Below are 27,623 nucleotides of genomic sequence, written 5' to 3'. Positions count from 1 at the left end.
TGTGAGTCTACGTACAGTTTATGAATGTGGAAAGTTAGAGGACCCTAGATGGGACAACAGTTACCTTCTGCTGAGCCCTCTTCATCCTTTTGCGTTACATTCTCCCTTTGCTCCTTGGCTTGTTGCATAGTGTGACTCTTCCACATCTTCCTCAGCTCCTCCACATCTGACTCTGAGTCCCGGGTCCTCTCTCTGTCAAGCCTGGGCCTGTCTCCCCCCTCCTGGCTGGAGGGTTCTGGGCCCCCAGTGGCTGAGCTCTGGGAGGCAGTGCGTGAGCCCTGGCCCTTGCTGGTGGGTGTGCTTGGTGCCTTCTCTACACTGTGCTGCTTGGACCCCATGGGGGACCGGGACTGGCTCTGGCTCCGGGCAGTTTGGCTTTCTGGATTGTCCTCCGCTGTGGTGGGCTTCTCCTGGCCCTCCGGCTGGCTGACGGACCCGCGGGCGCTGCCTGGGGCCTGAGGGGCCTCGGGGGTCGGAGTAGCAGCCTCCACCTGGGTGACGGTCTTGACCGACTCAGTGGAGGCGCCTGAAGACTTGTCCAGTCGGAGGTCCTCAGAGGACGCCTGCTCCTCTCTGATGGGGGACAGCTCTGACTCGGTGAAGACGTCCTCGGACAGGGAGCCCTCTCCCTCTGTGCTGCGGGGGGCCGTGTTGCCGCTGTCATTTCCTGTGTCTCGCAGGCGCTGCTCCGCCTCCTTCTGCTGGGACGGTTCACGCACTGACGTCAGAGGCTCCAGGTCTCTGCAGATAAGTTACAAGAAAGATGAAACAAGTCATCCTCTCAATAACAAGCCATTTGGTGTTTCAGGCAAGAGAGTACACTTGCAAGTGACCTGTTCTGTGGAATAAGAGCTTGGTTCACTTTACAAGTGAGATGTGAAACCACATGAACAATAGTGCCCGGAATTCAGATTAGGTTTTGTGACTGAACAGGGACGGAATGAAAAAAAACTAAAAACAGCGTGCAACCAAAACAATTTCCTGTACTGTTACCATCACACTCGGCAGAAAAACCTGTTGTGGGATTTGAAATAAATAGGGATTCCCAGCTGTGTGTATGACACACACTGGTTGGCACAGTGTTGGCCCACTGGCACTTGTTGTGTTCAGCTGTGTGCTCGCTCTTTCAGACAGAGCGCCCAGACCACAGCTGAGGAAACAGCTGGCCGTACACAGACAATAATCATTAGCCATCACAATAAATGCTCCATAAGCAACCCTCAGAGCACTGAACACACCACAGCCCAAATCCTTCTGCACACTCACACATACTGTACAGCACACACAACAGCACTGGTGGAAAGGCTCTGCAAAGATCTATAATACTCTGGTAGATGTAATTATACTATCAGTATAACATGATTATCTTAATCTAGGCAAACAGTAAATGTGTTGCAAATAAATACACAGACAGACATCTGTGGGTGGCATAGAGCGAGCTGGATGGGCTATTTCCTTATTACATAAAACAAATGGTTGAGCAATCCAAACGTGAGTGGGTGAATGGATACTTCATTAACCTTGGTATAATTGTCATTTTCGTTGTTTGGCATGCATTGCAAAATAATTAAATTGTTGGATGGGTGCTGATGAAATCTCATTGAGCTGTGCTGGGGCGATATACAGTGATTATAGTGGTTCTGGTGTGTGGGTGTGTGTGGGTGCGTGTGTGTGTGTGTTGTGTGTGTGTGTATGAGTGTATGTGCGTGTGCACGTGCATGTGTCTGTCTGTGTTTGTGTATGTGTGTGTGTGTGTGTGTGTGTGTGTGTGTGTGTGTGTGTGTGTGTGTGTGTGTGTGTGTGACAGAGCATAGGCAGGGCTCTTACGGGGGCACGGCCTCTCTGATCTTGGGGTCTGTGATCTCCTTGTAAATGGCTGCAGACATGACCTCCTCCAGTGGACACATGATGCCGTACTCCTCACAGCCATGCTCCTGGACCAGCGGGTCCATCCTGTGGGGGTCGAACATGATGTTGTTGGGCGTCACCAGCAACACGCCGCTGACCGCACCCTGAGACGGAGAGTGAGGCAGACAGAGAGACATATAGCAGACATATTTAGCAATCGTATGGTAGTATGGATATTTAAATGTAACATAACTAACTAGGACACTTCACATTACATCAGTTGTTGATGAGCTAATTATTTCTGCGGCGACAAATGAAAGAACCTGCAGTAAGGAGGAGCATTTAAAAGAGGAGCGAGCTTTGCTTCAAAAGCATAAACAACCCCAAAGAAACCACAAATATCCAAAGGAAAGCGGATGATATCGACGATGCGCTCCTGACTCAGTGGACCTCAGAGATAAAAATGCTTCAAAGCTTTGATTTCGAGAAAGTGAATCAATGTTGGTTTCATCTCGTTCAATAGCATTGACCTGAGGTCTTAAGAGGGAGGATGTAGCCTGACCGGACAGATGCTGAGGGTGCAACTGAGGTAGGAGGCGAGGCCTGCTGCTTGCTCACCTTGCCGTCTGTGATGTACTTGCAGTTGATTTTGAGGAACTTCTCGGTGAGGGCCTCTTCCTCCTCGGAGGTGGACGACACCACTCGGGAGTGGCGGAGCGCCGTGAACACTGGAGCCTGAGCCTCTGGTCTGGGAGGGCCATCGGAATCCTAGATGGGGCAGCCATTTGTAATTACAGGAGAGAATAGAGAATGGATAGGAGTTCGCTTAGTAACGATGCAGTGACATGATGAACAAACAGATTCTTGCACTTAAGTTCTGGTTTATCATCTAAGTTGTGAAATAAAGAGGACATCACATACATCATGTGATAAAGAGGAGATCAACAGCAGCTTCATCACTTTAAGTTCTAGCTCAAACAACAAACAATCAAAAGGTTTCAGTATCATGCAAGATTGTTTCTCATAAACATCACATGCTTGAGCAGCATGTTGCATTGCATTAGACTGGGTTAGATAATAAGCAATGATGAATGCAGAGGCAAAGCTTGGTTAAATTGGCAAAATCAGCTTGAACAAGTTTATGTCTCTCTCTATCAAACTAATCTGCCTGAGTCTCTAAATATACAGTCGACAATGAACAAATATCTTCTGCACCACTACCCAATCAGATCATAAGCAGCATTCGGAAGGGAAAAGGCTGTCTAATCAGTACACTAAATCAATGCACATTCCATGTCTGAGATTCATAATGGTAATTAGATAAAACATATCTATATAAAACTGAAGCATTAATAACTATGCTACTTCACAACTCGATGCTTGATCAGCATGATTTAAACAGAGTCAGACATACAATACATGCACATGAACAGGCTCAAAGACAAACCGTTATTTCTCTGTAGATCACATATATACACTTCATCAGATTGCGTTCATGCATGTGTGTGTGGACCGATAATTCTTACTGTACTGGAATGTAAACTGAACCCTCATAGAACAAAAACGTGGGACTGGAGAGTTACAGTATAATGCACAGATAAGAATGTGACTGTCTGTGTTGTGGATCATATGCGGATCATATGACCTCTCTTTGTAGTGGACTCAATGCAGCTTAGCAGATGGGCCACAACAACAAAGAGTCTGTTTACTCAACAAAAATACAGTATTACTGTACTTATGACAAGCAGAGATTTAAGCGGTGCTGTTGTCAGTTTCTCTGGTGCCTCCATTTTAAACACTGATCTTCAATCCTCTACAGATGGTGTATCTGCTACCTGTAAACACCATGTGTGGTGCTGTGTGGTTGTGTGGTGGTGCTGTGTGACTGTTGCTCCAGACGGAGTGTTTGGGTAGGTGTGAGAACAGGAACAGAAAGAGGGGCGCAGACTGAGACAGGAGAGTGGCCGCCTGGGGCTGCAGGATGTGAGACGCTGTGCCCACAGCTGTCTGCTGCCCTCCTGACACACACTCCCACACCTCAGTGTCTCTGTCTCCCTGAGAGCTGCACCAACAGCCCACAGCTACTGACCCCACACTCACACAACACAACCAGCTACCAGCTACCAGCCCAGAGACAGGCAACGAGTGTGGCTGAGGGGGTAGCACAATATATTAAGGAAACCAAACCTCTCTGAAAGGAGATTGAAATGTAGGCTACTGTAACAGTATTCTACTAGGTGCATTTAAGACAAACGCATAGTGTGAGTGTGATAACAGAAATGCTGCACTCCCTTTAACTGCCATAAAGCAAACTATTCATGTTAGAAATGAGAGCATGGCCTTTCAGTGCTGCTTTCATGGTCATAGCCATCCACTCCACTTCAATATCCACCACCTAAGCCCCGCCAATCCTCCCTTCATTGGCCAGCGAGAGTGCCTCAAAATGACTCATGCTCCAGTCCTTTCTGCTGCAGTCATTTTACAGCAATATAACAGGAGGTATTCTCACATAGCCTCCAAAGAAAACCCAGTTCTGCTGTCCTCTTTCAGCGCATAGCTGAGAACACGTAGCCTGGTTGGAAATAAACAGTGGTAGTCAAAACATGTCCTCCTATGCATCCCGATATAGCCAACACTCTTGCATCTCCCCCTATTATCACATTGGGCCAATTGCAGGAAGGGGGTGTCGCAGATCGCAGGAAGGGGGTGTTGTATGGTGGTCTAACACAATACTGTGAGCGAACCCCTCGAACAGTGGAACTGCCAACCGTATGAGAAGTGGGCTGTAAATAGCTCCTTAAACAGTGTTCCACTGTCTATCACCATGGTGTTAGTCATATCCAGGCACGGCTAATGGGTGTTTTTCCTCAGGTGTTTGGACAGTGGGCTGACACTGAGTACAGTATCGGCTCCGTTCTACTCCGGTTGGTTCTTACTGTTCAAGTGCTGCAGAGATAAGACCCATGTTCCTGCTTGGTATCTAGTCTGCCTTGATTTCGGTCAGACGGTTATTAACAGGGATTGAACGCTGACTATAATCCATTGAGGGAGGCTGTCTCTAGGCTGTAGGATCAGAGCACATATTATGACCAGACATGATCCACCCACAGCCCACTCCTAAGGCCTCAATGCTAAAGCCTTCACACCAACTGATCACCCTGATGCTCCACGATACATTAACAGCAATGGCAAACCTCCTGTAGGCTATCTATAAGAAGCCTTATGAGGTCTATAGGACATATATCAGGGTAAGAAAAGGCTTAAGATGGGAGAATTACGTCCATAGTGGACTTTGGTCCCAAAGGCCTTGGAAATCAATTTGGTTCGGAGTGGTTGGAAGTTGACCCTGATTTATGATACTACTATATGTGTATATTGCATCCTTAGGCTGCCTTCTTGCACTAACTACGCAATCCTCCATTATATGATCATTGTTTGTTTTGCGCCACCCTCTTGGGCGTCTTATATTGATTTAGGTGGACCTTCTGTTTGGTTGGAGATGATCCAGGGCAAACTCCTCCTGGCCTCATGTTTGGTCCAAATTAACCTTCTCAACCTGACGTCTGCTTTCATTTACACAAGACAATGATGAAATTATTTCCAAACCACTGCAGAGTTTCAACATTTGCCTTGTATCTTAGGAGCTGAACTCTCCTTTTTCAGCAGCCGAGTGAGACAGAAGGCACTAACACAGAGGTTTGTCCTGAGGGAAGGAGGCAGGCAGGGAGGGAGGGAGCAGGTGCCAGGACACTTTTAATTGCTTCAGAGGGCGACAGTTGACTTTCAGCTGTCCTCTTAATAAAAGGCTAAAAGCATATTGATTACTAGGTGATTAGTGAACGTTAAAGGGGATTATATATAGGACGCTTAGACAGCACTGTTTCATACCTGAGTGACATAAAGGGAGAGAATGAACTGCCCTTGACATGGCTCAATGTGAAACTAGTTTCTTCATATATTCATCAACATGTGCTAAACAGTGCTAACCAAACTGATTCAAATCATCTATAAAAAAAAAAAAACAGAAGGATTTTGTGGATATTATGAAAGAAAATGGGAATAAATAAACAGTACAGCTCGTGTTATGAATTGTAAGTCTACTTGTAAACTAGGTTAAGATTGCAACCTATCAGCGCCCTGAACCTTCCTCCTTCTATGTCCTTGCAGACATGATGCGTTGTAGGACATCAAAGGGAGAGAGAGGGCACAGCAGTGTGCCTACACACACATGAAGATTAAAGGTATGTTCAGCTGTACTGCTCTTGGGGGTTATTACTGTGGAGATGGACAGTCATGGGGGGATGAGAGCAGAGGGACTGAGGCACGGAGGGTCTACAGCCACCTGGAGCTTATCTATGGTGGCTTTCAGGTAGCAGAGCATTACAGTAATCCAGCCTTGAGGAGACTGGGGCTGGGGCTGCAACTGGAGCTTACTGGCTCTTACTGCAGTACCAGCCCAGTGGAGGGAGGAAAGCACAGTCAGGCCAAGCAGTAGGGAGATGAAGAGTCAATGACAGGCAGAGACCTATGATATCTACTGATAAGGTCCATCGTGTCTTGGCTAAATGCTTTTATCAAACTGATTTGAAAACCGTTTGTAGGCATTTTGATAGTGTTATCGCTCTATAATAGCATTGAGCTAAGTGAAACTAATAGAAAGTGCATTGAGCTTTAGTATGTGGATTCATTCTTTGATCTCAATATTATTGTTTTCATCTCCAATGTATAACAGTGTGGCACAGTATACTATAAAAAAATCAACCTACAGCTCCCCCTTGTGGACAGATTCATGTTCTGCAACAATGAGCACAAGCAAACATGAGAGGCTTAATTTAAGACATGTCCAGCCCATATACAATAAAAAATGCAGCACAAAAAATAAATAATCAATGAGCCACAGTCGGAAGTGAAATCACATCCTGTCCCTGACATAATGTAATGTTACTTCAGACATTACAGAGGCAGGAGGATGTTGGCAAGGTGCTGGAGGTGGAACACCTCAACAGGATTACCTCAGCACTAGTTGGCAGCAGCCCACAGGGGAGGTAATCAACACTGGTCCTACTTTCTCCAGCCCTTATTCTTGACCGCAGCGGAAGCAAGGAAGTGAGAGCACCGCCAGAACAGGAAGAGAGGTCAGGGCAGTGAGCTTGGCTGGGCACAGCTAGAGCGAAGGGGGGGATGAATAGGGGTGTCTGGAAGGGGAATTAAGGACAGAGGGGACATGTCTTCCTACCCAGATGACACCAGAGCTGGCTGTTGCCAGATATTTTAATGACAGAGAGAAGGCCAGCCATGCCTGCAAGATGTGCTCATTCTGGTGCCAGAACCAGCTGACCGGCAGGCTGGCTGGGCCATGAGGCCCCTGGAAAGGTTTTAACACTCATCTTAAGCCCTTTAGACTGCCTACTAAGAGACTTATGTATGTACTGTGGACACTTTTGTTAAGGGCAATGACATTTACTTTGAAAAGTTTAAACTATTTCAACATCTGCATTCATAACAGTGTAGCTAGATTTGACTTATTTATAGTTTGAGGAAAACAACAGCATTTGAGGAAACATTAACATTAAGGTTATCAGGCAGCGTACTGCTCTATAACAACCCTCCCAGCACCACCTCTGCTCAGTGACATATTAGAGCTTACAAAACAACTCTGTAATTAAAAGATGGTTGAGATGGTTTTGAAAAAAAAAAAAACTGTGTGGGTTATTAAGGTCCTTCCTCTAGCTTGTAAATCAAATCGCACCTGGATCCGGCTTTACTTTAAGCCCCCCCCTACACACACACACCCACACACACACACACACACTCAGTGAGGTAATTTTCTGCTGTCCTAGAAGCACATCTCTTCCTTGAAATAATTGCAGTCTCGGTGGTTGTCTGGGCGAATGAGCTCCGTTCATTAGTTGCTCTAAATATCAGACAGAGCATCACTTTTAAAGGCTTAATTTTCTGCAGTCACAGCCCCTCTCTCTGATCCTCCTCCATCGAGAGCCAAGAAATATGCTACTGTTCTTACAGGCATGACCTAAATAGATAAGTGGTAAATGAACAGAGGCCTTTCTCTTGGCAGCGAAGAGAATTATCGGTCTGAGCGTTGAATTTAAGCAGCTCGTTTGGCAAGCGGTGGCGGCGACAGCGGCAATGGGCGCCCATTTTCCGATAACATGACAAAACAGACCCCGTCGCCATGGAGACCATGCAGCGGGGAACAAACAGTCATATTTCTTTGGGGGGGGGGGGGTCATAGGGTTCCTGCAGCCGTTTAACGATTGGCTCATTTGGTGCGGGGTGAGAGCGAAACCCCCCCCCCCCCCCCCAGGGAACAGGATAGGGTGACACTCCTGATCTGAGGACAGCAGCAGTCACAGTGAGCTGCTGGCAGGTCTCCATGAGAGAGGAATAATTACAGCAGGTCTCCTGCCAGACCAGGCGTGCTAGATCGGCCATACTTCCCCTCTCCTCTCCTCTCCTCCCCTGGTCAGCACAGGACTACCACATGATCCCCTCGTTTCTATTCTTAGCTCGTCAATGAAACAGTACATTCAATATGAAATGGTGCCTTTATTGGCTTCATGCTTACAAAAAAGTCTGGTTGTTATAGTCTCTTGCCTAAATGACAGAACAAAGGGCTATTCCATTACTGGTGGGATAGAGCCATACATCATGACTGTGTATGACAGTGAAACAATAGGGGGGAATTATGGATTCATCCTATTCCTACAACATAATACATTCTTTATTGCATGTCCTGTCCTTAACTGTATTCTACATATTTCCATAGGATTTATGTACACTTCATGACAAACTGATCAGTGGATCGACTTGACATCAGATGTGTGAACAGAGATTGTGTGTCTCTCTGCGTGTGTGTGTGTGTGTGTGTGTGTGTGTGTGTGTGTGTGTGTGTGTGTGTGTATGTATGTATGAGAGAGAGAGAGAGATTGTTTGTGTGTGTGTGCAGCAACATGACTGCGGGTAGAGGTGTAGAGCAGAGGCATTGTGATGGTTGTCAACGTACCGTCACCTTCTCTAAGTCAGCTTCTGAGGAGGTAGGAGACAGGGGGCTGATAGGACTGAGGGAGGGAGAGCTTCCGACACTGGATATGTGCTCAGGATCAGGAACGTACAAAACCTGCAAACACAATCCATGTCTCTGTTTACACAGGCCTGGCCACTGTGCAAACACACAAATGCTGTAGCATGGCACACACACACACACACACACACACACACACACACACACACACACACACACACACACACACACACACACACACACTACACACACACTACACACACACACACACACACACACACACACACACACACACACAGCACAGCACGTACATGCTCATACAAATGGAAAACAACATTTTGACAGCTGGGTTAATTCATGATTTATGGCAAACACAAAAACAGCAGAGTACAAACATCATGAATGATAAAATCATCAGATCTTGTATCTAAACACAGTCCCTGATGTTTTTATCGTTGACAATGAATGCCCACATGATGCCTTTATCACGTGTGTGTGTTTCTGTTATTCATCACAGTGCATTTCAATGCTCTGTATGTGCTGTGTGGTTGGTGTTGAAGGTCCAGAGATGCCTCACTTGTGCTCCCTTGTCCCCCTAAGGGAAAGGATAAGCTGGGGCTAGCAGATGGAAGTGGTGAGTGGGGTCTGAACTGAACCACAGTGACTCGTTTAAGTGGTGCATAGCTGGCTTATGTAAACAGGTCCAGCCACTGACAGGACAGGAGTGGAGTTCTTGTCTCTGTGATAATACTAGTACTTCTGTGTTTGGTCATGGTCACATGGACCCAGTGGGAGAGAGCACTCCAGATCTTACTGGTTGGGATCAACAACACAGCCATGTGCGTCATGGTTACTGCTGGCCTGTCAATTGGATTCAGGGGAGGCTAGTAGATGCAGAAATTGGAGGACGGGCTCAATTTAATGCATAGAATGGAATGAGGAATGGTATCAAACACCCGTTTGATACCATTCCTCATTCCATTCCATGCATTACAATGAGCCCCGTCCTCCGATTTCTAACTCCAACAGTCTCCCCTGATAGGATTACAGACTGAGGCTTGACTCTCCATTTGAGTGGATTTCACTCTGACGCCAGGAGAGACAAACTTTGGCTGTGTGTCATTTTCTCCACATAAGAGTGGTTCAAGGGTCCACTTAAACCAAAGGAGGGAGACACTGGGGCCCATCAAGTGTTCAGTGGCTCTATCTGAATAAATATAGACAGTCAGTTTTGAATAGGCGGTGGTCTCTCGAGGAGTTTCAACACCTCACTTTCCATGACAGAGGTATTAGCGTCTCCCGACAGATAACAACATGCTTTACATCTAATGAGTGGATAAGGACAACAGTGTTAAGGATGGACGGCGGCAGTTTAGTGGAAATAGAGATAGAATTCGAGATGAGAAGAGAGTGAGTGTGTTGGTCGCTGTGAGAATGAATGCAGTGAGAGACAGAGAAAGAAAGAGAGAGAGAGAGAGAGAGAGAGAGAGAGAGAGAGAGACAGAGAGAGAGCGAGAGAGAGAGACAGAGAGAGAGAGAGAAAGAGAGAGAGCGAGAGAGAGCGAGAGAGAGAGAGTGGCATGTGTTGTTCAATGAGACACCAAGGAGGACGAGTGCACAGAACGGAGTTCACACCTGGCCAGGGACCACTGCTCTGGAGAACAGCTTGTTCAGCTGCACCAGCTCGTTGGGCGTGGTGTCAAACTTGAGCGCAATGTTGTTCAGTGTGTCCCGCGATTCCACCTGGACCATAAAAACAAACAGAAACACAGAATATCACACTCTACTCCTTAGTCCAGGTTAGTCAGACACAATTAGAGAACATGACATCTCTGTTCTCAGAGAACGAAATCTGCTTTGTGCATTTTCAACTCATGGATGTGGGCTGTCGTTGTCATCCCTAAAAAGCACTGTGGAGCGTGTGGATGCATCTATGTGAATGTCAATGGGAGCTTTGTGTTGCCTTGTGACTCCCTCACATGCTATCAAGATGTGTTCACCTAGGCACATAACTTCAATAGTATCTCAGGACGATGTATACTATTTCACACTCAAAGGGTGCAGACTTTTAGCTAAATTGAAGGGCTGTGGGCTGACATTGTGGCAGGGCCTCTGTCAGGCCTGTACCCAGCTGTATGCTTTAGGGGACAGATACCGTACATCTGTCATTCTCCTCCATTCCAAACTACGCTACAGTGACATGTGCCTGATCTGGTGAAAAAACATGTCCTGGGCTTCTGCTCACCAAATAATGATGACAGGTATGTCAAGAACTCCTTGGGATTTCTAGATTTCTACGATATCATCAATCTAATCACTCAGCAAGCCTACAGTGGCGCGCCAAATTCAACCTGCTGCGTATCTCCAACAACCACTAGTCATAACCATAATTACCTGCCACTTGATTGTTGTCTTACAGTTGTCTACATGCATTTATTTATATCATTTCATAAATTTTTTGTTTCAACTCTGTAAACACCGTCAAGACTGTATGGTTATTATTACAGTAGCCTATTGTAGGTAACTTTGGGTCGCTGGCATTGGATAATATTCAACGTAATATGTGTACTATTGTATGCTAGTTTATATTGTTTTCACCTCCCAATAGTACCATGGATTGAATAAGTGTACTTTGAATAAGACATCTTTCAGGATGATTCTAACTACCGCCTTTTTAGTTTGCGTGTAAAGGCTCTCCAAGCATATTTTATATGAAGGTATGTACATTTTCCTATAATCTACAGTATAGAATGTTTAAGATATTCTCCTATTTGATTTTAAACTCTATCAAAGACACGCATGGTTCGATGATTTACCTAGTAATTGGCACAGAGAGCAGAGACAATCCATGTATGCAACATTGGTCATTCGATGTTTTAGGGAAAATAGCTTACAGAATTTAGTAATGCGACAACATACACTAGGCCTACGTCCACATATTTATAGAGGATGTGCTGGTGGCATGAGGGATTATCCCTGACAGGAGACAACTGCTGCCCATTATGATCAAATAAGTGTGGATTTTCGCCTATTGGTAGTGATTGAACGTGGAACGTCACAGGTGTTTGAATTCGCCAACTCCCCTTGACAAGTCCACTGACACGTCCATTTACTGCCCCACCTATACTGGTGCTAAGTTTGTGTTGTCCAGGGCCTGGTTTTAGTGCTGCGCAGGGTTCTTTAGTGGAAGCAAATCAGGGCCCCTTGTGTGTGTCAGAAGGAACCCATGGGAGTGACTGAGGAAACAGACGGTGTGTACAAAAGCTGGGCTGTCTCTGAGCTGTATAATTAGGGATAATAGTCTGTGTGTGTGTGTTTTAGTGGAACAGCCTTGGGACTACTCCCGTCAAAATCATCACTGAAAAGTCAACAACTCAGCAATAACATAGAGGAGTGTCAGCTCTGCCAAACTCTTCCTAAGATGACAACTTCTCTCCAGGTGCACAGACAGAAACACACACGCACACACACGCACACACACGCGCACACACACGCGCGCACACACACGCGTGCACACACAGACACAGACACAGACACACACACACACACACAGTCATAGGCAGGCAGGCAGGCGGGCAGGCAGACAGGGATTACACACGGCAGTCTGTATGAGTCAGGAGAATTCAACAGACACATTGGAACATTAATAGAGCAGGATTCATGGTGCCTGGTACAGTCACATGACACCAACACAATTGTTCAAATGCTCCATTTTTCAAATGCTACACACATAGGAGATAGAGGACCACAAATACAGATGCTCAGATTTAGCATGGGGCTAGCATATCTCTTCAGGTGTCTGCAGTGCAAAACATTGTTGAAGATGACCTACATTAGGATAAACATACAAAATACAAGCCGATACACACCAAAACAAACATCTTTCAAATGCAACCTCTCAAAGTGCATCTCTCATTGCAAACTCCAACGCAAACTATAGTACAGCAGTATGAGATATTTCTATGATATGACATTGACCTCAGAACCTTTTCTAACACACAATCAGATTCCTGTACTCTGGCTCCATAGTGGCCCCCTAACCCCTCAAAGCCCTCAGAGACTGGCTCATCCTGTGTTGTTGTCAGGGTGACAGGCCTGGTCTGGGTAGGATGCCTTGGCTGGGCCTCCCCCCTGGGGGGGAGTACTAATCTGGCCTGAGGTGAGTCATACTACCGGGCCACAGTGGAGCTGAGTCAGGATGCAGGACACATTGGGCCCGGTGGAGTCCTTTGTGGCCATGTTACTTGACCAGACAAAACTCTACAGTGGACCCTACAGTCATTATTATAGCCTATACATATAGCATATTACTATGGCTAGGAATTTTTCCTGGACAGAACCTGAAAATCTCCACCACAGCAGTGCAGTATTCCACAGCACAACGACCAAAATACTTTATCACTATGGACTGACTTGATACAGAAATCTGTATATGAATACATAAAAAAGTCTGTAAATGACAGAAGTCTGCAACTGACACAAGTCTGTAAATGACAAGCAAGGATGTTCGAGACTGTATCCTAAGTGTAAGAACTTCTCACTTGAGCAAACTGTCAATGACATACTGCAGATGGGATTTTGTAACTGACACCCTCAAGGACTATTGTGATTGATTTGTAGCTTCAACAGATTTATAAAGGATCGGGTATTGCTTTATTTAGACAGTGCTAGCACATCATGTTGATGAATATCCTGTCTTTGAGTACGGACAACAATGTGTAGGTGACACTGTGCAATGACACCACACCACAACATTTTATAGCATGGTCAACAACAACAACACTTTCAGAGAAATGAACCAGACATTACTACTGTGTCTCTCGAAATGTAGTACAAACTGTCACATCTAAAACAATATTTATAACATAGCTCAGAACTGTTTTGAGTTTAACTGCTATTGCTTTAAATGATATTGAATGAAAGCAAAAAGTTTGGCTATTTTGGGCCTGTTGGGAACCTTAGCAGTCAATATTCCCTACAGCTTCTACCTACACTAAGCTTGCCCTTTCATCCAAGCTAGTTGAGCACACTGCATTGATTCTCCCTGAGCACCATTTGCTAACATCTCATCCATGGACTATTTATTTTTAGCTTTTTAGCTAGCGCTGCATTTCAGCACAAATACAACGTGCTTCAACACCTCCCTATAGGACATTTATAAACATTATACATTTATAAACATAAGATTAGTAAAATTATTGATGTATTTTATTCGCGAAATCAATTGAGCCAACTGTGATTAATGTACTCGCTGACATTTCTATGATGTTTTGCTTCTTGGCAAGGTTGTAACGAAATCACAGTGTAACTGGAAAAGAAACCGAAAAGCTCTAATTAGCTCTGAAATAAGTCTTAGCATCATTCAGCTGAACAGGGATTACATGTATAAAAAACATTGAAATATTTGTCCAGGTACTGACGTCTAAACAAAGCAGTGAACAATAATGATCATCTTAACAGACACTGTCAGTCACTCAATTAGTGACGGAACAGACCTCCAGAGGTGGACCATCCATGAACACTGTGAGGGAGCAAAGGGACACAGGATCTCACAGGATCATAGTCAGCTGGCAGGTAAACCTTATCTGTTATCTGCCTGATCGATAATGTCCATTATTCATCTGGAGCTGGGGATGAATAATTAAAGGGTGAGTGTTCCATCCTGTGAGTGTTCCATCATTCCAGCCTTCCTTTGAGGAAGAGGAGAAGAAGAAGAGACAGAGGTGACCTGACTGTCATGTCTCAGGGCGACTGACTGACTGGTCATGGTCACCCAGTCTGTCCGATTGAGAGGACAAACTGAGTCATCAAGGACAAGACAGTCACTGCCTAACGGCCACATAAAAACCACCCTAGACCCAAGAACACTCTAACCTGTGGTGGAACATCTGTATGGACGTCAAAGCAGTGACTTTAACCACACACGTTTGCAAGGTCAGCTATGGACGGGGTAGATTCAGTTTAAATAGGATAAATAAATACATTAAAAAGAGCAATCATACAGACAACATTGTGTAATCCTGGGTGTACGCAAGCCCTTTGTACAGATTGGTTCATAATAAATTCATGTCAAAACTGATTTTCCAAAATGAGGCTAAATATGAGTCAGAGCAGAAAGGGAAGAGAGAACATTTTTTTTTATCAAAGACGAATCAGAACCAACACATTGCAGTAAGTGCGTCATCAAACTGGAAATAATACTAGAGCAAATGGTTTAATCACCCAGAATGTCATATCAGAAGGACTATCGCTCCACTGGCTTATAATGAAGGATGAAGCCTGGCTTGAGTATGACAGTTGCCATAGCGACTTTGTCGTTACTCCCCTAATGGCATGCACTGTGCAACTGTGCCATTGTTGATAATTTAAAGACCTAATTTTAGAACTATTACAACAGAGACAGAGAGACATTCTATCAGTCAGAGGACACAGTAGAGACTAAGGTCAGTCTCTTGTGCCAACACTCTCCTTATAAACCCATCTCAGACTGAACCGTGTCCAAAAGAGAGGGGTCAGTATGACCTCGCTCATCAAAATTAATTGATCGGACCCTAGAGGGGCACACGGTTTAGCAGAGAAGATGCCCTTATATGGCATTTTCATGATTGGTAAAGTACATAACACATGTCCAATAACCAAGCGCCTGTACAAGGAGATGGTTAGCCCTGAGACCTTGATCCTCAAGTCCTCTTGTTCTAATGGTAGAGACTTGGTCTTCCACACGGGAGACCTGGGTTCTAACCCCAGTCTATGACAGATGGAGCACATAGGAGTATGTTCACATCTGTCTTCTCAAAGTTGTCACTATGACTGAGTGGTGTCAGTGGGGCTGACAACTGACTGTGCCTCTCTCCATTCTCTCAGAGACGTGAAAAGGCTGAAATAGTGGGCCCATTCTGGTCCCTAGCAGTGAATAATGCAATCAAAGGAGTGATTATCAGGATGCGGCAGAAGATTGCCGGCCCCCCGGTGACTCATCCATGTTCATATGCTTAGACACTCAGCCCACAGCGGAGAAGTAATCAATTCAACATGAAAACAATGCCACTGCATGGTACAGTCATTAGGAGTCATCTTCTCAATTGTGGTGAAATACGACATCACTGGGATATGTGTAGAACAAATGGGACCATTTATAAATACATTGCTAGCCATTACAGTAACTGTCTAGATCCACATTAAAATAAGCAGCCGTCATCTTCTGTTAAATTAATTAAGACAAGGTGCAAGGAAGACCACTGTTACGCTTGCTGACTTAGTTCCTCATGTTGTTGCCATAGATGCTGTCATAGGGTCATGGTCCTACATTATCATTAACACAAAACAAATGCATAAGCTGTTTTTTCCTTACTTACTGTAGCAGATATTCTGATAAAATGTTGTTATTCAGTATTCTGAATAACAAAAGGCAAATGTGTGGATTGTGGGTTGAAGATTCAGTAAATAACAAATCGAATGATAAAACAAAGAAATGGTGAGCTACGTTTGCAGTACCTGTAAGGTTCATAACATCACAGGAATGTGAGAGAGAGGGTTAAGGTGGGCAGAGGGGCAGGAGAAAACAATTGAGTGCAGATTGATGTTAGACACCTGAAATATCTAAGGCAATTCATTCATTGCTCGCCAACAAAACCCCAGAGATTTCCCAGTGTTGCACACAAAATCCAAAATAGAAACCCAATTGGAGCATCTGTCCATGTTTAATAATGTCGGGGAGATAAATATGGAGGGCTTGAACTTCCTCAGTCTGTGTCTCTGTCTCCTTCTCTTTGACTTTGACTGGGCCTCTCAAGCACGTGGTGATTAGTGGTGGCCTAAAGCCCCTCTCTTTCTTCGAGGTTCAAACACTTTTAATAGGCTGCAGGTCAACCAATAGGTGGGCTTCGCTGAATGCAGGCGTTATCAGTGTCTAGGCAGATGGGCTGCAGCGGTTGAGGTTATTTTTTGTCTATGTAAAAAGAAAGGAGAGATTCTATCGATAAAGCCAGAGAAGCTTCCCTTTTCCTGTGGGCATTGGCAGATTATCAAGTTATCTGGTGAAAAACGGAATGAGGGAAACAGTGGCCTGACGTTCCCCCAGCGCGGGAGATGAGTTTAAGATAAAGTTGGCTCTCACTCACTGGAACATTCTACGTGGTATCTGTCTGTCTGTCTGTCTGTCTGTCTAACTGCTTGCCTGTCTGCCTGCCTTCCTTCCTTCCTTCCTTCCTACCTGTCTGTCTGTCAGGACTGGTGTTGCTGTGAGGAGGAGGAGGAGGCAGCCATGGCTGTGGCACACAGCAACAGTCACACTGCCTTAAACACTCTCCAAGGGCCAGCGCTGCAGCACGTCAGGCAACTTTAGACAATCATTGGCATGGCTCTCTCCATCCATCACAATATCAGCCGCCGAGCCGTGGCAGAGGGACCGAGGGCGGGAAATGCCTGGCAGGCAGGGGAGATGGCTATGCGTGCTGCCTGAGTGAGATATGAGCATCTTTCCCTTGAATCTACTGTTTATCCACTGTAACCTCCCCATGCCCTCTCTCTCCCTCTCTCTCTCTCTCTCTCTCTCTCTCTCTCTCTCTCTCTCTCTCTCTCACCCCCAACACCAAGTCTGTGACAAAGTGCTTCAGCTTTGAGAAATATCCTGTCCTAGCGTTGTACACTTTTCACGCCCCAGTGAGGAAAACAAGTGGCCTGTCAATCACCCTGGACAGAGAGAGAGAGAGAGTAAGATCAGTGGGAGGTGTGGTGGTGAGCTGCTGTCTGGTGGCTAGAGGAGGGGTGGGGGGGTGGGGGTGGTGGGGTGTTGTTGTGAACGGCACCTGTCCAGGAGCCAAGAGAAACGCCTAGAGATAACAGAAAACATAGCAGGGTACACTACAAGATCAAAGCAGCGTAATTGCTCCAATAGAGAGAGACAATAGAGAGAGGGGAGAGAAAATGTCCCTGGATGCTGAAGCATGCTATCAAACAATGCTGGAATGAATGTGGTGGCCCTCCCTCCCTCCCTCCCTCCCTTCCTTCCTCTCTTCTCTCTCCATCCCTCTCTCTCTTCTCCCTCCATCCCTCCGTCTTTCTCTCCTTCCTCTCGCGGCCAGGCAGAGCTCCAGCCCAGCATTCCACTCCCCACTGTTGCCACGGAGAGGCGAGAAAAGCCTGCCTGACTGCAGCTGGATTTGAGGGTCATTTCAAGAACACAACCAGCCAGAGCTAGGCTCCATTTTCAGTTAATACCGGGGAATCGAAGCTCTCTCTCTCTGTCTCTCTGTCTCTCTCTCTCTCTGCCTTTCCCTTGCACAACAGAGACGCCAAATCAATAGAAATGACAACACTGTCGGAAGGTAATTTGTCCACGCAGTGGTGGAATGCTCGCTGATAAGTCGCATTCAAAATGAATGGAAAAACAAATACAGCTGGTTCTGCCCACAGCTCTCTCTGCTCCCCCTCCCATCAACATACACAGCTAAAATTCTCGCTCTTCCAATACATCAATACGCAAAATGGAGCTGAACTGATCTGTGTGTTGCTACAGCACGTCTAAATGTAGAGAAAATATCAGCACATTGTACGGCAGAGAGGCAGTAGCTGTGGAGCTACACACACACGCACACACACACACACACACACAGTCCTCTCTGTAAACAGACATCAAACGAAGCACACGTGCTAGAGAAGCAAAATACGACATTCTTCTGCCCACACACACGTACTAACGAGCAAGCATGGGATCCCTTAATAACACAACAACAACATAACCACCACAGCTACATGTCCTGTATCACTGTACTCAGGCTCGGGGAACAGCATGTAAACACAAGCAGCATGAGAGGAATGAGAGAGAAAAGCTTGAAAGAGACGCAAGTGCCTTATTCCTCGTGTTACTTACAGCATATTCAATGCTCCCTTTGGGTCTCTGGAACGACATGCGCCTCCCATCCTTCTTTTCTGGAGTCTTCTTCTGTCCGGTATCTGAAAGCAAACGAGGCAAGGTACGCATTACGTTCATGTTCCTCTCTCCCCAGCTTGTCACAAGCTGCCGTTTCCCAGCCCCGTGGGTAGACAGCTCATTCGTCAACAGTGAGAGTGCGGAGCGAGCCAGCCAGCCAGCGTTGTGAGTGGAGGCTCTGCTCTATCTCTCTCCCAAGCTCTCTCTCTCTCTCTCTCTCTCTCTTGCTCTCTTTCTCCTCCTCTCTCTCTCTCTCTCGCTCCCTCGTTCTCTCTCTCCCTCTCTCTAGCCCTCCACGCTGCACAATGACTGCGTTGAATCCTGTTCACCTTGTCGTCTCCCTGCTGCTGCCTCTCACTGAAGACACAGACCACCCTGACCTCCATCAGGGTGCTGAGGACGAGGAGCTGGACCTGAGAGGACAGGATGGGGATGGGGGTGGTAGAGGGTGGGGGCTGGGGGCTCGGACTAAGGGCGATGGGGTTACAGTACCCCCGTTATGCACTGTACTACACAGTATGTGATGCTAAAGACTAAGTCCCTTACTTGTGTCTTTGTCACTGGGTAGCTCAGCCAAAAACATGAGTCATTCGCCAGCCGTGCTATTTCTGGGGCTCAGATTGCATTGAACAGGAGAGGAGAATCTAAGCTGCTTCAGGTGTAACCATGACTCCTCTCTCACTGAAATTAAATCAAATGGAGAGCTCAAGAGGATACAGTAAATGTGCAGCAGGCTCGTGGTTAAGCCTTGGATATAATGTCAGCATTGTTGCGTACACACACACACTAGCTATGGATCTCAGACCTGTATTGGTTATTTCACATCCCACTAATATGGCTGTATAGGACAACAGAGTACATTGTCTGAACCGACACAAGATCCTAATTCACCAAGGAACTCCTGTTCCTTCTTTTGGCAGATCCTTAAAATTTTGGGTCATTCATTCCTACTTGTAAACATGGAGGCATTGATCTGCTTTGTCCTTTTAAAGAATGGGAAAACAATATCATTTCAGTCATTGAGCTTGGTGGAACTGGGCCACGTCAATGGAGGCAAACTCTTTCAAAATATAAGCTACACATGTTATGAGGGTAAACCTAAGACCCCAGATTCCAAAACCGATATGAAAAAGAGAGAGAGAGATACAGTAGAGATAGAGAGAGAGAGAGAGATACACAAGATAGAGGGAGAGAGAGAGAGAGAGAGAGAGAGAGAGAGAGAGAGAGAGAGAGAGAGAAAAAAAGAAAGAGTTACAGTACATTAGCAGCTGCAGGGGTGTTGCATGGTGAGGGAGAGATTGGTCTAAAATTAAACCTCAACATGGAGTGTGCCACCAGAAACAAGGGCATTTTTTCACACTCTGGGAGCAGATCAAAATCATCAACAACAATGGCCCAGATCTCATTCTACACCACATGAAAACATACCTGTAGTACCTTGTTACCCCTTATACAGAGCCTGTTCGCTTAAACATCTCACATGTTAGCTTAATACCGTTCTTTCTGCTAGGCAAGACAAACAAGCCTAATGTCATCATACTGCAAGTGACCACAAATGATTGCTGATAATCATTCATAATCATAATCAGTGGTGTTCATATGACATACTGCACACTAGTAAACAAACAGCATTTTAACAGTGAACAGTGTGAAATACTGAGGATTATACATCCTAATTTGGAGCACTGTGAGGGGTGGCAAGCAGGATCAAAGTGAAAACACCCTAGGAACAACTCTGCCTTTGGCCGTAGCCAGTATTATTTAATGCTGTATATTCAACAAAAACAGTTGTTACACAAGACATCTCAGATGTGTGTCAAGGTCATTAGTTACTCAATTTGTGCTGCTCCAAAAGACCAAAACATAAAATAACATTTCGAGCTGATACTGTCACTCTTTATCAGGGGACATTTTATTTGGCTTTTTAATTACATAAACACAACACTGGTGAACCCTGTCTTATGACTCACTGAAAGGACTGCTGTATATTCAACAAACAAAGATGTCTCTCATGCCAAGGACTGAATATGACCTGCTGTGGAGAATGCTTGATGGGATGAGGGAAACTATGAAGAACGACTGCCTTAGGGATGCCTTCTGGGGATTTGGTTTGAGAGGGTACACATGCATCGGCCACATGAATGTGTTTGTTGACAGATAGCTAAGGGCAGGCAGGCGGGCATATGAGCACGGCTCCACTCTCACTCTGTGGTTAATGTTGCTGCAGCCCTGCAGGTCAATACCACACATTCTAACACACAGGGGAATCAACGACAACTTGTGACCAAGGCTCTGGTCTGAAGACATTCTAGTAGACTGAAATTAGATAATGCTACAGTGCAAATAGCTTTTTCCAGGACAGCAAGGAGGAGTCATTTCTAAGCTGTGGCAAGTCATTGCTCTTATGAGGGTTTCAATGTGACCATTTTGTTCTCTTCTGTCTTTGTTTGAACTCTAGCTACAGAAGTGCAGTGAGTAATCAAAGGCAGGTCAAACTTTACATTTAGTTGCTCCTATACCTGTGTATTAACGCGAGTAACAACACTGTATTAACATGCTTTTATACGGGCACTAGGACTGTTACTTATTCAACTGTTCAACTGTAATGGAGTTGAGTGTTTTGTGTTATTACACAGGAGGAATAAGTACTGTTTCATAGTAGAATGAAAACAACATTACATAAGAATTCTTAAAACAAATATGGCAGATACAAAATTATTTCAAAATCTATTTCAAAACCGCCCTATGTTGACAAATTCCTGCAGGGGAATGTTTGGGAGAACATCAATGTGACGTTCCCCCAGCTGATAGAATACACAGCCAGGCAATTTCCCTTCGACGCCTTGTTTCACTGCGGGCTGTAATAGCCCCCGGAAGTTATTTTTAGAAACCCCCTCATTCACTCCTGTAAACAGTAGAGGAGGCAAGTGCTCCGTCATAATGAACAGGTGCTATGCAGTACTCATACTGTAGTGTAGCCCTCTCAGGGAGAGGTGGAGAGGGAGGGAGGGAGGGAGGGAGGGAGGGAGGGAGGAAGGGAGGGAGGAAGTGCTTTTACATGCAGCATGCTGCCATTCATCCTCAAAAAGGACAGGGCCATAAACCTCAGACATCCCAGGACAGGACAAACCATAAACTTAAATACCCTGTTTAAGAGGGAAAACAAGGTGGTAAGCCTTACTTGGAAGCCATGTTGTTGAGCTAAAAAAGCCAACATCATTATTGCAGCTCAGAAAATCACAGCAATTAACAGGGTCCTTACTTAGTTATAAAGAATAAAGTATTAATGAGCTGTAATCGAAACCTCACACAGGCTAAATGGGTCTGACTGTGTGTACCGGGTGTTATGTCCACAGGGTCTTCCCCATGCCAAACTGTGTGTGTGTGTATGCTGTGAAGAGCATGCTGTGAGAGACAGAGTAATCTCACACCCCAGGACACACTTAGCTTTGGCTACAGACATCTCCACAGCCAGACATACTGTACAGTAGAGTACACCCTTACTTCAACTCCTCTTGGCACAAAAGACATATTCACGGATTATCTTTTTAATATCTTAAGTTACTAAAGAGCAGGAAAAGTCTGTAATTTAAAGTTGTTTTCGGCAATGTGATTAATACACATGAAGCTGGTCTAGTGATAGTACAACCTAATAGGTTGATGCTTCTTAGTTCAGAGAACATTATGGCGCATTCCGAAAGATTTCCCTGGATTGCTTGTGTAACTGAGAAAAGAGGCTATAGGACATCTTATTCACAGCATGTTACATTAACCATAAAGCTCTATAAATGTCCCATTTTAAAGACAAAAATAAATTCTTGTTAAAGGTGAAACTTCCCACAATGTCAGCTCATTTAAAACTGGTGTCAGGATACAACTAAATCATATATATATATATATATAGGCTAGACATAGCCCTGACACCCCTACTACCTCTGATATAGCCGAACTAGCGTTGCAGACATTGTGATGAATATACATTGGCCTAGTGAGCTGTCAAACTAAACACAGGAAATGTAGAGAGACAGCAGCATCCCTCTGCCAACACTCCACATTATGCAGTCAGCCTCCCCTGCGTAAAGCCAAGCACACGCCGCACCACCCAGTATGAAAACTTTGCTGGAGCAGCACTTTGTGTGCTGTGTCAGGGGAGCAGTGTGTTTTAAACAGAAGCACTGGCTTGGTCCAGCCCCCTCATTAACACGCGCTCCAAGTCAATTAATCAAACCCTGATCCTGTCACTGGCTCTGTGAGTGTCACCCCATCCAGACTTCCTCATTAGCACTCACTCCAGGGCGACTAATCACACCATGATCCCTCCACTGGCTCTGGGGTTATTGAGTGTGTGTGCAATATTTCCTTTGCAAATCAAGTTGGGGAAAAGGAACTTGATGTACAGTGAAGCCTAGCTCTGTAGCTGTATGATGTACAGTGAAGCCTAACTCTATAAGTACATATATACAGTACCTATTACAGTATGATTGTTTTGTGTCTGTAGTCTCGAGAATTCTCCATATAAAGTAAATGAACAGGGTCAGTTTCCCGAAAGCTTTGTTGCTTAAGTAGTAGTTAATTTATCCCGACAATCCTACTGCAAAGCCACGAGATGTGTGTGAAAGAACTAAATTTGTTGAATTAACAACAGCTGGTCTAGGAGAGGAGTTGGCCGTAGCTACAAAGCTTTCGGGAAACTGACCCCTATATGGTTAAACCCTAAAAAATAACTAAAATAACTAACAGACACGTAAGGAATGATTTAAGGTAAGCCTGAGACACAAATATTAAGAACGTTCTTTGTAACCTGACGCTTGTGCATTCCATTGACAGGCCCTCAGGGTTTGAAGGTTGACAAAGGGTCAAACGTCAGTAGCTAAGACCCTAGTGTTGTGGACCAGCTCCCAACAAATAGACCAACAGCATCTCCCTGGCCTAATGGATGGTGAAAGAGCTTACCTGTTGCTTCCTTGTCTCTCTGCATCTCTGCAGCAACAACACCCTCTCAGGTTACAGCTTGAATCAATACAAGGAAAAGTGATGATCTCAGCTAAAAGAAGCACAAATTCTGCAGTCTCAGGACAGATTCTTTGACTGAGCCAGAGAAGAGAGCAGGGGCCAGTGTCAACTGGCAAGCATTGGTCAGAATCACAGTATGCCATTTATACCATCTCCACCACCATCTAGCCAATGACAGTATCAGCAGCAGCGCTGGCATGTGTCACCACTAAAAGTTGGTACTGTAGCTCTCTATTCAATCAGATTGGACCACTGAGATGATGGGGCAAAATGAATGTATCTTTTAATGTATTTTTAATGTATTTGCATGACTAACTATCACATGCGGATGAGTCGTGACAACTTGATGAACATTCTCTTTCAGCAGCAAAACCCAGTATCTATCTTACATATCTAACTGCTTTAGTACAGAATGTTTATCCCTTTCAATAAAGAAAGATTTGGAGAAATAGTTGATGAAAAAAATAGGTGAATGACCTGATGAGCAAAGTGAAAGATTGGCTTTTGAGGCATTCCAGATAAATAAATTTTTCAGTTTAGATTTAAAAGGCTTGTTTGATGTGAGAGCTTAGTCAAACATTCACAGGTATTGAAAGGAGGCGATCATTCTTCTCCTGGGCCCTGCGACTGATCTGTCATTTCAGCATTTATTCTAAACAGGCACAAAACAAATACCGCTGCAACTGCAACCCCACAGAAATCAATTGCATTCAGAGGTGGGTTCACATCATGGGGTCTCTATGAGACAGCATACTGTCGCTGTAAATTCTTTTAATTGTTTGAAGATGGTAGTTGATGTCTGGGGAACAGTGAAATCTATTGCATGGCAAAGCGGCAGATATCTCCTGCAATTATGTTAAATGATGAATACATTTGATTTTACGCCGTAGGTAAATGGTTTTGATTGAGGGTTAGTATTCACCAAGTAAATGACAAATGCCTTATGATACATCCATGCTTTTTAGAATGGACTCTTAATCTTCCTTCTACAGGACTGAGGCTGTCCAACCCTACTCCAGCCTAGTAGTGAATAGATTACCAATACTGAATAGCCAAATACACTGTAACATTAACACACACAGAGCTCAGACTGACTTAATTTCCTAGATTTAATTTCCCACCAGTAACACCTACTTAAACCAGTTAACTGGGCAGTTGATGTGAGGGTCCCACCCAGCTCGTTCATCATGGGGAGACAGGGGGCAACATGCAGGGCAAGGTCCTGCTGAGGCCTGCCTGCCTATCTTCTCTCAGTAGGGCCATGGCCTGAAGCCACACGTACGCCCTCATGTTCTGGGCTGTGCTGTGCTACAGAAGGAGAGAACTGGGGGGACTGCTAATGAACTGCCATCAGTGGAATTTCCAGAGCAGCAGAGCATGTATCTTATTAATCTTTGTCCTAATTAGACCAAACTATTTACCTGCCATAGAGCTGAGCTGAAATACATATGATACTGGAGGAGCAGGGTACTAATGTGCTCTTATACGCTCAGCTCTTCATATAGTGGTTATTTTATGACTAATTGTGGAAGATCTGGAGATATTTGGATAAACAGTACCATATATTTGTTGAGAAGGGTTCAACATCTCCTAGCCAAGTGACTAAGAAAAGTATCTACTGTACTGTTGTTTACATTATACCTAAACAACAGTATAAATACACCCACTGTTCTTAGTCACTTGGCTAATCACCTCCATAACTTCTTAATATGTTGTTTGATCTCTATGAGACCTTATCTCTAAGGTCTCATGATGAATTAGGTTGGATGCAAAAACTTCATGGAAGTATAATCATCATTAAGAAGAAACTCCCAAATGTGAAATGCCTCCAGGGCAAGAGTATTTCCATATTCTATGTTCAGGCTCACTGGTTAAGCATACACATACTAAATCCAACGAAATATTTGGAATGCTTCAGTGGTTATCCCCAATGTGTCCTCACAACAACCAAGCCAGCAGTGATTTATAAATCGGGCTATAATATAATATAGGCTACATTAAATGAAAATCTTAAAAAAAAAGAAAAAAAAAAATCGAACTCAGAAAATAGCCACTAAGAAAATAAAAATGAGTTAATACCATTGGTATATATACTGTAGATACAGCTAACCAACCGCCCAATGGATTTCGTATTAGAGACGGGATTGTCTGGTAATACAATGCGTTATAAACGTGTTATAGATGTAGATTAGATGTAATCATGAGACCTGCTTGGAGAACAGACGTGAAGACCTCGACCATCATCTGTTGGAATTTAAATACATGTCATCCCTCATCACGTGTGCCGCAGCAGTTGTTGTATATTGGAATGCTGCAACGTAGCCTAGTAAACTAGACGTATCAACTCAACGTTTGAGGGATCAACAATGTGTAGATTTCTGCACTAGTAGCCTACTATTAACTCGTTGCTATTGTAACTCCACTCGTTATGACAAATGTTATGAGTCAAAAGTTAGATGAACGTGAGTGCAGTGCGATCGTCACTTCATAATTCCATTGTAACACACTTCAAATAAGTTATTAATCAATACTTAACCTGACTTTAAGTTGGTAATGTTGTGTTCATGTACTGATCCAATGTGATCTGCAGAAGAAGAGTCTTCAACAGCTTCCTGAGTCGATGCAGGCCAAATTCTATTAGAGAGCGCGTCTCTGACAGCTCGGGCACTGTTTCCCGTGAAAGACAGAATGTAGTCCATGTTGTTGAACTCATACAGCTAAAAACAAAGATCTAATCACGAACATCTGCTCAAAATCTATATTTGCAATGTTGTTGTCATCGTATAATCGCGTTATAACCTCAGGAAATAGTGAAGTGCTGTAAAATACCACTACACTGCATACAAAAACAGGAACTGAAACACGTCAACTGAAAACTTTTTTTTTCCCCTGGTGGTGCCAGGCTGTGCAGTGCTGTGCAGTGCTGTGCTGTGCAGTCAATGACTACATCGACAGCTCGAGAACCACCCCCCCCCAACATAAGTTAAAACATTCCGTTCGTATTGATTAAATACATCCTTCAATTAGCCTGAGGCACATATTAGTGTACTGTATGTTTCAATTCAATTTAAAGTGTATTTGTCATTACATAGGATACAGGGTATTCAATACAAAACCACTCACTGCAGAACCTTACGGTCGAGGGCGGTGCAGCTGCCATAACAGTCGGTGACACCGGACAGGATACTCTCAATGGTGCACCTGTAGAAGTTCGTGAGAATCTGGGAGGACATGCAGAATTTCCTCTGCAGCCGAGGCCAATATGCTATAATTAAGGTCTAACGTAATAGTAATTGAAAACACGAGACAATTGGGATGTATAGTTCACATTTAACCATTTAAATAGCTATATAAAACCAAGAAATCTCATTTCACTGTAGCTTTGACTTGACTTGACTGTATGTGACTCCTATGAGGACTAAATGAATCTCTTCCATGCGCCTTATGAGGCTAAGGACTCCAAATACTGTGACATACAGTAAGTGTCTCCTCAGCTACCAAGGGAAGAGATGACATTTGCAATGGGCAAATGAGTGTGGAAAAGTGAAAAATCCAACAGACCAGAACAGGATCTAATAATTGGGGAGCAGACTCAGGTAGTGAGCTGGAAAGAGTGAATGCATTATTCATCAGAGGAGCTACTGTATAGTGAGAAAGAATTTAAAAAACGTCAGTTTCAGTGGAATTTAAAAAAGTGATCAAAATGGATGAATAGATGCCATTTGTTCCCCCTCATCACATAGGTTTACAGAGTGGTTAGGGTTTTTATATCAAAAACATTCACACCTG

The 27,623-nt window shown here is 44.5% G+C and overlaps 1 protein-coding gene across 2 annotated transcripts in view; it reads right to left on the bottom strand.

Annotated features, from left to right (window-relative positions):
• Window positions 1–26,998, bottom strand: part of oxr1a (oxidation resistance 1a) — a 39,344-nt gene extending 12,346 nt beyond the window's left edge. The window contains exons 1-7 of one of the 2 annotated variants that reach the window (XM_083679150.1): window positions 26,958–26,998; window positions 18,762–18,844; window positions 10,526–10,633; window positions 8,873–8,986; window positions 2,467–2,616; window positions 1,828–2,012; window positions 65–741 (exon numbers count right to left, since the gene is read on the bottom strand). In XM_083679150.1, the coding sequence (XP_083535276.1) occupies window positions 65–741; window positions 1,828–2,012; window positions 2,467–2,616; window positions 8,873–8,986; window positions 10,526–10,633; window positions 18,762–18,844; window positions 26,958–26,994 (1,354 nt within the window). In that variant the 5' untranslated portion in view covers window positions 26,995–26,998. Of the gene's footprint in view, window positions 1–64; window positions 742–1,827; window positions 2,013–2,466; window positions 2,617–8,872; window positions 8,987–10,525; window positions 10,634–18,761; window positions 18,845–26,370; window positions 26,689–26,957 lie in introns of those variants that run through there. The other variant, XM_083679149.1, reaches the window with a different exon arrangement.
• Window positions 26,999–27,623: the final 625 nt, after the last annotated feature.

The sequence above is a fragment of the Argentina silus genome (assembly GCF_951799395.1).
Source record: "Argentina silus genome assembly, chromosome: 10".
In the NCBI taxonomy this organism is placed as follows: Eukaryota; Metazoa; Chordata; class Actinopteri; order Argentiniformes; family Argentinidae; genus Argentina; species Argentina silus.
The sequence above is the reverse complement of the archived record's forward strand: the minus strand, read 5'-3'. Positions and strand labels throughout refer to the sequence as shown.